The 12,540-nt window shown below is 43.8% G+C and overlaps 1 protein-coding gene across 1 annotated transcript; it reads right to left on the bottom strand.

Annotated features, from left to right (window-relative positions):
* Window positions 1-2,594: 2,594 nt before the first annotated feature.
* LOC145401202 (uncharacterized) lies at window positions 2,595-7,187 on the bottom strand. The gene is made up of 3 exons (XM_080273506.1): window positions 6,863-7,187; window positions 6,015-6,295; window positions 2,595-5,321 (listed from the first exon to the last, which is right to left on the bottom strand). The coding sequence occupies exons 1-3, from the start codon at window positions 7,185-7,187 to the stop codon at window positions 2,595-2,597; spliced, it is 3,333 nt and encodes a 1,110-aa protein (XP_080129632.1).
* Between the last annotated feature and the right edge of the window lie 5,353 nt (window positions 7,188-12,540).

The raw sequence follows: 12,540 nt of genomic DNA on the forward strand, positions 1-12,540 counted from the left end.
CTTCTGTCAAGTTTGCAGTTCAGGCTTCTTGGCAGGCAAGGTGGGATGCTGTTCGTGAGAATAAACTAATGGAGGTTACTGAAAGGGTGGTTAGCAATTGGTTGCTCCCCTCCATGCCTAGATGGTTGGAAACTGCTGTGACCAGACTATGCATGGGGCACTCCCAGTTAACTCGTGGGTTCATAGTGTGTGGTGGGAACCAGCCATACTGTGGTGACTGCCTGGTCCCCTTTACTACCTGGCACTTGCTGGTCGAGTGTCCAAGACTGGAGGACCTGGGTCGGAGGTTCCTCCATAGCCATAGGGGGGTGGATGGTGCTTACTGTCTGTCCTCTGTGCTTGGGGGAGCCTTCTTCTTTTCATCTGAAGTTTTTAATTTCTTGAGGGAGGTGGGCCTCCTCCAACTCTTATAGTCTAGTGAAATTTTTGTCAGATTTTCTTGTTCTTATGTTCATGACCGTGTCCTGCAATAACGCTGTGGTATATGTATGCATTTGTATGCATATGTATATATACAGTATGTATTAACGTATTTTTGGTCCTATATGACCTAGCAGTTGCAGCACCATGCTATTTTTAATATTTCAGTTCAGTTCAGTTTCTCTCTCTTTTTCTCTCTCTGTCTCTGTCTCTGTCTCTGTCTCTCTCTCTCTGCTGAATTGAACAATGTTTTCTGCAAGATTTCTGTTAATTTGAAATCCTACACCGCTAAATTTCGTTTTGCCTTCTTCTGTAATATATTAGGCGGTTGCTCTCATGCACCTTTTATGAAGCTAATCGTCGAAGTCTCTTGAATTCAAACAGGAATTGTAGTCCACTGAGATGGTAAGCTCCTTCTGTCTCTGACAGAAAGCGAATCAGTTGAACAACTATCAGTACTGATCTTGAGGAAGAATGTATCTTCTTCAGGAGAAAAAGCCAAACTGTTGGGCAATCCACACCTGTCATCTGGTACAGGAATGACACAGGCTATTGCCGTAATGGATACCCTAAAGTAGTGGAACATAATCAAACAGGCTGTTTCTATGTGCTTCCATACAACTGCTGCTGAAGTGGGTTGAGTTCATGGTACTTACTTGTAAATTGATCGAAGCGTGGTTAGGAAGAAATTTGTATACCTTCATTGCAGACACCATGTCATGGAAGTTGTTCTCGAGAAGGTCTTCAAAACAGTTCATGGGTCACCAAGTAATCCAGATGTTCTCTTGTTCCAGCAGTTTAAGAAAAGGTGGCGTCAAATCAACCAGTTCGATTTCTAGACGGGAAACACAAGGGATCATATTAGTACAGTGTTGAAGGAAAATTCTGTATGGCTGCAAAACGTTTTTGACTACTATATGGAATCTCTCACATAGACTTAGCCGAGGGACGACTAACTCCAACTAATGAAGCTCTGTGTGATCTTCTTGGGTGGGACTCCTCTCCGAGGGTTTCATTTTGGACAGCCTGGCCCTGTACACTATGCTCACTGGATGTCTAAAGCATTACACTGCCACCACATATTAATGATTCAACACATTCCAGCTGACTGCCAAGAAGAAAATGTTGATTCACACCACCACTCTGTTTGTTGCTCTTGTCTATGGTCTAATGAGTTTCATGGCCCCTGAAATGTGTGAAGCTCCAGGCAATAATGTATCTTTCCTTAACCCTAGACTACTAGGGCTGGATAATGGTTTGTATCCACTGGGGCTGGGTAATATGCTTCCAATTTTAGGAAATTAATTAAAATAATACTAAATATCTCTTTTTAATGAAAACAAAGACATGGTGATGAACTAGAATCCATCGCCTACAAAACTAATACTAAGAAATAAAAAAAACAAGAGAAAAATGTAATGGTTCAGGGACTCAAAGAAAAAAGGTAAAAACAGAAAACATCTCTATATATGTTACCTAAAAATGCCATGGTGTTGTCGCAAACTACCCAATCACCAAGTGGACAGCGTGCACGGCCTGAGTAAAACCACAATAGAATGATAATTGAGTGTACGACAAGACCATATTGTACTACTTAGATCTGGAGTTACTTTAGCATATGAACATTTAAGGAGAGTCAAAACACCACATACAAAATTAACATAATCTATTAAACTACCTTAACTTACAACCAATACAGTGGGAAAACAAAACACAAAACATCACCCTGCCTACTGGACAAGAGCATAAACTTGCTAAAGTCCATCCTACATCCCTAACCAAGGACATAAACAAACCTGAAACCTGGACGACCCAGAGCTAGCCGCCGTCACTGACAGGGAAAAAGAGAGAGACCGCTCCGAGCCTCTGCGCCTGGGCTTATACGCAGGCCTACCACAACTTCATTGGGTTGCCAGTTCGTTAATTTAATAACACCTTAACTAGCTAGTTATACACGTGGCGCGAAGGGGAACAATTAACTACGCAAAATATGTGTCCAAGTGACACCTCCCCCTCCCCAAAAAGAACTTTTCACCAAGCCAGAAAGTTACTCTAACATGTACAAACATTAGAGGTACAAAAGTAGGTTTACTTCAATATTACAAAACTTCCTTAAACCTAAAAACATAGAACGGGTAAATAACATGGTAAATCATAGGAAACCTACACTCTGTTCACACTCTTGACAATGCATCTGCAATGGTATTGTCCTTGCCACGAATATGCTGCAGTTTTATATTATACGGTTGCAAGGCTAGAGCCCATCTCAGCACTCGAGCATTCTTAAACTTGACCTTTTCAATAAACACAAAGGGGTTGTGGTCTGTGAATGCCGTGATGGGGAATGTGCTACTAGACAGAAATACTTCAAATTTTTCTATTGCCATGACAATTCCAAGAGCCTCCTTTTCAACGGTGGCATAAGCCTTTTGATAAACCTTAAACTTTTGGGAAAAGTAGCATATGGGATGCAACACTTCACAATATTCTTGCAAGAGCACTGCCCCCACCCCTGCATCACTTGCATTGACTCTAATAATGAAGGGCTGATGTGGGTCCGGGGTTCGGAGCACAGGAGCACAAGGCAGCAGGGCCTTCAAACCCTCAAATGCCCAATGACATCCATTTGTCCAATGGAACGTCTTCTTGGAGCTAAGTTGATCCGTAAGGGGAGCAGCGACCTGGGCGAAGTTCCTGCAGAAACTACGATAGTAACCCACCATCCCAAGTAACGTCATGGTAGACTTTCGGTCAGCTGGTGGTGGGTATTGTACAATGGCATCCACCTTTGCATCAACAGGGGTTAGCTGGCCCTGCCCGACCACATGCCCCAGGAACACGACGTGGGTATGCCCAAACTCACTCTTGGCAAGATTCATGGTGAGATTTGCCTCCTCCAGGACATCAAAGAGCTTTCGCAGCCTCTCAAGGTGTTCCTCCCAGTTGTCACTCCAGACAACTAAGTCATCTAGGTACACATGGACGCCAGGCAACTCTGCAATCAAATTGTTCGTTAGTCTTTGGAATGTGGCCGGGGCATTCCGCATGCCAAAGGGAAGAACTAGAAATTCCCAAAGGCCTCTTGGAGTGACAAACGCAGAGATTGACTTGGCTTGTTCTGTCAAGGGCACTTGGTAATACCCATGGAGGAGATCAAGCTTAGTGACGTAGTGGGCCGCTCCTAGTTCATCAATAATGTCATCCATTCTGGGTAATGGAAAGGAGTCAGGCAGGGTAACAGCATTGACCTTCCTATAATCTACACAAAGGCGGTAACTTCCTCCAGCTTTGGGGACTAATACTACAGGTGAGGCCCGGGGACTCATACTTGGACGGATCAAACCTTGCTCTTTTAGCCTCTGCACCTCGGACTGCAGGAATTCCCTCTTCTCGGCACTGAGATGGTATGGAGCTTGTCGGATCGGAGGGGCTCCTTGAACATCTACATCATGGGGCAGCAGGGTACAGAGCCGAGGGTTGTCACCAAAGAGGTCTGGATGCTCCTGTAGAAGACAGTCAATATCGCCTGCCTGGGTGGGGGGCAGATTCTCTAATTTACTTATAAGATTTGTTAGAATTTCACGATTTGACAGCTTACTGCCTACGAATGGTGTAGGGTCATTTTCCTCTGACTTTTCCACTACTCTAGTTCCTGTTAAGGTGACCTGTTCCACTCCCCCTCCTTGTGATTGGTCACGAGAGTGATACATTTTCAACAAATTGACATGGACACTTCGCCTTTTCTTCCGCCTCTCTGGCGTAGCATTGATATAATTAGGGTCTCCAACCCGCTTCAAAACATGATATGGCCCAGAGTACCGAGACTGAAGAGGCTGCTTTGGTACTGGTAGCAGAGCTAAAACTTGATCACCAATATGAAAAATGCGGGATTGTGCCTTATGAATTTTGTCATAATTGTCTTTCATTCGTACTTGAGCATGACTGAGATTAGAATGGGCAAACTTTAAGGCACGCTGCAAGTTGGAGTAGAGCTGAGTTACATATGCAGCAATTGGTACAGTACTCTCATCATTCAACCAGCATTCTTTCAAGACTTTGAGAGGACCACGGACCTGGTGTCCATAAATGAGTTGAAACGGGGTGAAACCTAGACTCTCATTTACACTATCTCTAATTGAAAACAATAAAAGATCAATAGCCTCATCCCAATCCTGACCCGTTTCCAAACAATAAGTACTCGTACGTATCATAGTCTTAATGGTAGAATGGAAACATTCCAGGGCTCCTTGACTCTGGGGATGGTAAGGAGTTGAATTACACTGACGGACTCCCAGGGCCCTCATCACTTGCTGAAACAGCCTGGAGGCGAAGTTAGACCCTTGGTCGGACTGCACGATGGCAGGTAACCCAACCTGTGTGAAGAACTTGATCAGGGCCCTGACAACATTCCTACTAGTGATACTACGGAGAGGTATGGCCTCAGGGTAACGAGTGGCAACATCAATTATGGTTAATAAATACTGATTCCGGCGTTTGCTCCTTGGGAGAGGGCCCACACAATCAACAATTACCTTACTAAAGGGCTCCTCCATGACAGGAATGGGCTGAAGGGGTGCAGGATTGACTTCAGTTCCTGGTTTGCCACTAATCTGACACACATGACAGGTACAGCAGTAGGTACTAACATCTTTCATCAACTTCGGCCAGTAAAAATGAGACAAAATCTTGTGGTAAGTCTTACGGACTCCCAGATGTCCACCCACCCCATCATGTGCCATCTTCAATATCTCAATAGGTAGAGATTTTGGGACGACGATCTGGTAGACTGTCTCCCACGTGTGATTGGCAGGAGCCTTAGGAGGTCTGAATTTACGCATCAACACCCCCAAATTGAGATAAAAACAACGTGGAACCTCATCTTTTTCATTACCTTCAGTAAGCTGTGCAAGAAACAACTTACATTCGGGATCATTAGACTGTTCCTGAATTAATCTCTCCTTTGTGATAGGGGTGCTACCAAAGTCAAGGAGACCAGAACTAGACTTACTGAGTGTATCATCAAACAATTCCACAAGGGAAACATCTCCCTCGGGTGTGCTTTCCTCTGGCTCTACAGCAGGGGTATGTGCATCCAACAACCTCTAGCTCTGACTACGAGTAACAGCACAAGTTGGGAAGAGATTAGGGTGCTTCAGCTCTAGGTCAGTAGTGTTGTTGATATCAACAGGTTTGTCTGAAACAATGGGGTTAGCAGTAACCTGGGAACCAGCTAAATCATTGCCGATTAATACTGAAATGTTCCTAACGGGGAGGTGATCTACTACAGCTAGTGTTACTGGGCCTGTGACAAACACAGACCGAAGATACACTGAGCAAAGGGGATATCTAGCCTCTCCTGGCAGACCAGACACTAGTACAGTCTCACCTGTATAACAATCAAAATTGGGAACATCTTCCTTTAAAATGAAAGATAGATCAGATCCAGTGTCACGCAACACAACAACAGGAGCCGAGAATCTACTGGACTCATGTTTTGATACTACACCTCTTGAGCAGAATGGTTTAAATGATGGGGGTACTTCAAGGGAATCACCTGAATGTTCACATGGCCCCGAAACAAGTAAATCACTAACCTGTGGGTCACTCACCTCCACTGGTTGGGTGAGTGCACTGGCATAGAGAACTGCATTGCCCTGCGTGGGGCTGTGCTTACTGGCCAACTTCCTACAGTCTTTTATGATGTGGCCAGGCTTCTTACAGTACCTACAGAAGAGAGACCTCCTCAAGTCTTGGTTAGTAACTCCACGAGTCTCATCACCAGCGCACTCACCAGTGGGATCAAGCTTAAAGGAAGGTCCCTGGGACTCCGTCAGCTTCTTATTCAGGGTCCGTTCACTCTGTGAAGTGCTGCTGGCTTATGCTGGGGAGCGGTCAACCTGTACTTGTGTAAGGGATCACTATTAGTTAGGGAGAAATGATCGGCAGCAATGCCAGCCTCAGATAACATACATAACCCTTTTTCCTCCACATGTGACCTTACTCTAGCTGGGAGGCAAGATTTCACTTCCTCCAGCACAAACAACTCCAGCAAGCCCTCAACTGTCAAACTAGTCAACTCGCTCTCAACCCATTTTTTACAAAGTCGTTGTTTGCGGCGGATAAATTCTACATAAGTCTGTCCCTCTGTCTTACAGCAATGGCGGAACTGTTGCCGATAAGCTTCGGGCACTTTCTTGTATGCATGCAATACAGTTTTTTTTTTTTACAAAATAATAATCCTCAATTTGAGTGGCATCCAGTGTGGTAAACACTTCCCGAGCTCTAACAGTAAATGAGCTATGTATTAGCAACACCCACTTATCCTGGGGCCAAGAATGGAGCGCAGCCGACTTCTCAAAATGGGTGAAAAAATCTTCTGGATCCTCATTAAATTTAGGAACAAACTTTAATGCTGCAGCAATTTTGAAGGAATCTGGCTCACACTCAGGCGATGTGGGACTATGAGAGAGACGGATTCTATCATTGTCCGCTTTCATCCTCTCAACCTCAAGTCTTTTTTCCTCCAGCTCAATTTTCCTCAAAGCCATCAAATCACTAGGATGTTCCAACATTTTCACTTCTTCCTCACTGAAAATTTCCTCCCTCACCATGTGTGCAAGTACTAACTGCTCTATATCATCTTTCTTCAACCTAGGACGAAGCTCAAGCTTATAATAAGCTGCCAGCACTTCCCACTGAACCTTAGTTAACCTAGAAAGGGCAGTCACTGTAGGATTAGAAACAAAATCTTCCAACACAAACATCATGGCGGCGAGAAGGGAAGGACATCGAAAATAAACTAGCTAGCTAGATAGTGTAATCACTCAAATATCAGTAAACCACTTCACCTAGTGGGACAATAAACCTTCCACCACACACGGGAACGTTGCGCGCGCGCACACACACACACACACACACACACACACACACACACACACACACACACACACACACACACACACACACACACACACACACACACACACACACACACACACATACACACACACACACACACACTACAAAAATTACGTGGGGAATACAATGTCACCAGTAAAGTGGGAGTACTAATCTCTGCTGTACGTGGGTACGTAATAAACTCCTAATAGATCCAAGTAAAACAACTGGTATAGTAAATATAACGATAGTGGTGTGTATGGAGCTAAGACAACAAAACACTCCACAAAACACCATACACCACACTATCAAATAATACAGATCATACAATATACATGACCCATATGCCCAAACAAAGTAGAACAAACAAGAGTTGTAAAGCAACAACACTCTAGGAACAGTTTCGTGAACGGAACACAGCTCTTGAATGAGGTAACTGAGCAGGAATTAGCTACACGCGGATGCACTAGTGCACACAATTAGGACTACCAGGGAGAACACTTGTTTCATAAAGCAAACTCAAATATGAGGGAAACATTTGTTGCTAAAGGCTGAATTGCAATGCACAGGGAGTACACAGGAACGTGTAATGTAGCTAAATATACAGGCTAGTATACATATTCAATCCCGGACAGGCCCCCATTTGTCGCAAACTACCCAATCACCAAGTGGACAGGGTGCACGGCCTGAGTAAAACCACAATAGAATGATAATTGAGTGTACGACAAGACCATATTGTACTACTTAGATCTGGAGTTACTTCAGCATATGAACATTTATGGAGAGTCAAAACACCACATACAAAATTAACATAATCTTTTAAACTACCTTAACTTACAACCAATACAGTGGGAAAACAAAACACAAAACATCACCCTGCCTACTGGACAAGAGCATAAACTTGCTTAAGTCCATCCTACATCCCTAACCAAGGACATAAACAAACCTGAAACCTGGACGACCCAGAGCTAGCCGCCGTCACTGACAGGGAAAAAGAGAGAGACCGCTCTGAGCCTCTGCGCCTGGGCTTATACGCAGGCCTACCACAACTTCATTGGGTCGCCAGTTCGTTAATGTAGTAACACCTTAACTAGCTAGTTATACACGTGGCGCGAAGGGGAACAATTAACTACACAAAATATACGTCCACGTGACAGGTGCAGACATGCGAGGAGCAGCTGGCCTGGCGACGTCCACAGCACGCCCCTGGGTTCCTGGAGCAGCAGTTGGACTCCCCCTGGACCATTTGGGACCATCAGCAAATGGGGTAGACAATCGAAAAGAGGGGGTTATTTTTCAGAATGAAGATTTGTGGAAAATAATACATGGATTTATTATTTACCGCCATAAATGTTTATAAATGGTGTGTTTCTTATCTACGACGCCTTGCTCAACCACAGAGCTCCCAACCAGGTGGGTGGCCGTGACAGAAAGGTTTCCACACTGTTCTATCAATGCAGGAGTCGTGATGTCCCCAGTGTGTATTAGGCACTGCCTCAGGCTGGCAGGCAGGAAGGGGTGGCTGATCCTGTTATGTGCCCAAGGCTTTATCAGGGCCAGAGCCAACTCAGACATGTACTTGCGTCTGATTGGGGTCTGGGTATGGGTTTTCACTGTAGATAATCCACGAGTTGATGACTACAACATCCATACACTGTCCACTAGAGCTAGAAAATATTTTCCAAAATCCATAATATTAGCAACACCAATACATGGAGGGCAAGATGGATACCTTCCCCTACACCACCATCACAGATCATGAAGGTACTGGGAACATGACCCCCCCTACCCCCCTCACAAATCTGCTCAGCACAAATCAAAATTGGTGTTGGAAGCATTTATCCAGACCCAGACTTCCAGAGTGAAACACCTTAGGTGCTATGGGGAGAAGAAAGATGATGCATTTGGAATACCAGCCACAAAAGCTTTCCAGTGATATGTGTGGTACTTGAGCGAGGAATTAGCAGCTCTGGCTCTATTCAGTGAGGTGTTTCATATGAGAAAAAAAAAAACATCCTTGTGTCTAAGTGGGAAAAGTAAGAATAAAAGGATCAACAAATAAACTGGAGCTGACAGAAGAGGAAACTCTATCTCAGGAGCTGAAAAGCTGGCAATCGCAAACACCAACCGAATCTTTCGAACCATACTAGTGGATTTTGGATCCGTCTCCAAAGATCCAAGTCAGTGAAATGACGATCGAAGGAAAATCTACGAGAGATGAACGTGGTGAATGATGTGGCCGAAAAAATCGCGAAACTCAATCATGACTGCAGCTCTTCAGTTACAAGAAAAGTGAAGACCCAAAGCAGTACCTGCTTCTGGAGGTTGCTACACATCGATGTCAGTATCCCAGCGCAAACAAGGCTAGTCACATATACTTTGTGCTTGTCGTCCATGAGGTAGTATGTTATTCCCGCATTATGGATGACATGAACACCACTTCATAAAGAATATTGCAAATCCTTATCACGGATCAGATTTCAGGAGCACACTGAGTCCTAGAGAAAGCATCTGAAAATCGAAGTTTCGGTCCACTTGTGCATATCCTGAATGAAGCTGTCAAGACATGTAATTTTGTCTAGAGTATATATATATATATATATATATATATATATATATATATATATATATATATGCCGATGTTAGTTTCGACCTTGTTAATGAGTTTCTCTTATGTCTTTCGTGCTTCTGTGAGTTTGAATATCAAGGCCAGTTGACTTAGCATCTTTGATTAGACTGGTGTGTTGGTGTGCTCTGCTCTGGGACATTTTTGTATATAGTAGTATATCTGCTGCATATGAAATCATCTATCTATATACCTAAGCTGCTTCCCCCAAGGAAAGGGAGGTAGCCGAGACAGGACGACACATTCCCCATTTACTCATCAACTCAAACACATTCATTAGCATCTTAGCCTCAAAGGGGAGAAGGGACAGATCCTCACTGCACCACATCGCACGAGGGTCAACTACGCAGTGTAATCAGTGACATCCGCAGCAGGGCCCGACAGCAGAGCTGGTTTACCCCTGCCACATCAAAATAGAACCATCCCCTTACCCGCACCTGACCTGATCAGCTGATCAGACCAAATGCGAGAGAATATCCCCTCAGGGCTGCGTCATCATTTTTTCATTCACTATCTCCACTTATTTTTGTCACGCACAGCTACTCTTCCTTGCTCAACAGACATCCCTCTCGCATCCAACGCTCTCTTACACACTGTCCCTCCATCCTATTCGTGATCTCCTTCTCAGCCTTACACCTCCCACATCAGATCTAGTTATCTTTTTCGCCAATCGCTCATTATCCATTCTCTCCATATCCCTAAACCATTACAACACCCACTGCTCAACTTGATCAGCCATCTCCCGAACAACTCCAGTTTCCTTCACACTTCATCATTTCTCACTTGATCCATACACATCACTCCACACATACTCCTCAGACACCTCATCTCCATGACATTCAGACTCTTCCTCTTTGCTGCACCCATATTCCATGTTTCAGCCCCATATAACGCAGTCGGTACCACAACACCCTCATACAGCTTCTCTTTACATCCATTCTATGCGAACGACATCTAAACACTATTCCTCCCAGCACCTTTCCTACGTCATTCATTCTAAACTTCACTTCTGCATCGATTCTTCCATCCACAGCAACATGTGATCCCAAATACTTAAAACACTCTTCCTCCTCAAGCAACTCACCATTCAAAACTATATTCATCCCCCTACCATCTACCGACCTTGTACACTTCATCACTTTACTCTTATTCTCCATTACTTTCAATTTGTGGTGTTATTTTCAAGCTAAACAGTTGTACTTTATCGTAGTATGTTCATAAGAGTAAAACAAAGAAAATAAAAAGTCAAAGTGATGAGTTGAAGCTAGGCAAAAACCAGTAATTTTATACCTTGTTGTAGAAAAATATTCACAAACAATAAAGTTATAAGAAACAACTCCATGAGTCAGACCAGTTGTGCAGTACCACTACGCATAGAGCAACCATTCCGTGATGTTATGCTTAAGCCTCTTTGTTATGATGTGTAAACGCAATTTATGGTAAACGTTTTACAAAAGTTTCTTAAAATGATGATTAAAAACGTCATCGGAATCTCTGAGGTTGGATTTGAAATGACGATCGAAATAGTCATCGGAATCTCAAAGGGTTAAACTAGGTTGTGTAAACTGTCATATCCCCTGATTGCTGTATATTTACTTGTTGGAGTCCCAAGCTTTAACCGTCATGGAGTACATGACCTCCAGCACTCCCACTACCACTCTCCATACTATCTAGGAGGAGGATGCCCCTGTTCATGTAAATTGCTCACCTGTGCTTGAGGGTGTTGTAAAATCAGAGCTTCATTCCCTTGTCCTAGTCTAGAAGATCGGGTTTCCCCTCTCCATATAGCACTACATATTTCAAGGATGTCGGGTTTGAGTAGGTTAAGTGGGAACATGAGGTTTAGCTAGAGCGGATGAAGTCAGAGCTAGACATGGCAAAGATAGAACAGGCGAAGTTAGAGCAGCAGACAAAGATAGAACAGACGAAGTTAGAGCAGCATGCAAATATCGAACAGGCAAAGTTCAAACAACAGACAAAGTTAGAACAAATGAACTTGATCATAAGTACCGAATGAGGTCATCAGAAGGCCAGACAAAGTCTTCCCATTTCTTCTCAGGTTTCAAACCTCCTGTTCCCACTAATTTAGTACCTTCTTTCGATGGGACCCATGTGTTGGAGGTCTTCCTACATTTCATAAAAGAATGCTGTTGGGAATCAGTGGCCTAAAGACGATGGCCTACCCTACGTCATACTGTTCATAACCCCTCCATGGCCGTGCCTTCAGAATTTGTCAAGACCCACGGGCCGACCATGGGGTCGATTTTTCAACTTCCGAAAATCATTTTTTTCCCCTGCCAAATTAAAGAGGAACATCGGACGCACCTGGCAGTGCAATTTTGAGCTTCATAGACCCATCCTGAACTGTGCAATGGAGTGTGGAAGTTGCGCAAATTTTCGCAGATATCGTTCACAATTTTTTTTCACTCTCCTAAATTTTAGTGGTGCTGAAATGGTTTGAAATGTTTAGATCTGAGTATTACGAAAAAAAAATCTCTACATAATATGGTAGGTTTCATAAAAAAAAAAAAAAAATCTTCATCGTCATCATCATCATCAGGACCTCCTTTCCCACCCTAGAGCAGGGTGAGAAGTAA

The sequence above is a fragment of the Coenobita brevimanus genome, chromosome 55, assembly GCF_032717465.1.
Source record: "Coenobita brevimanus isolate Jiangsu-jjx chromosome 55, ASM3271746v2, whole genome shotgun sequence".
Classification (NCBI taxonomy): Eukaryota; Metazoa; Arthropoda; class Malacostraca; order Decapoda; family Coenobitidae; genus Coenobita; species Coenobita brevimanus.

Excerpts from the sequence above, each read along its gene's own strand:
- LOC145401202 (XM_080273506.1), bottom strand. The coding sequence starts at position 7,187 with ATGATGTTTGTGTTGGAAGATTTTGTTTCTAATCCTACAGTGACTGCC. Across the intron at positions 6,296-6,862 it reads TAGTCCCACATCGCCTGAGT|CCAGCAGCACTTCACAGAGT; the intron begins GTGAGCCAGATT and ends CCCCAGCATAAG. Across the intron at positions 5,322-6,014 it reads TGGAGGTGAGTGACCCACAG|CTTACTGAAGGTAATGAAAA; the intron begins GTTAGTGATTTA and ends TTTCTTGCACAG.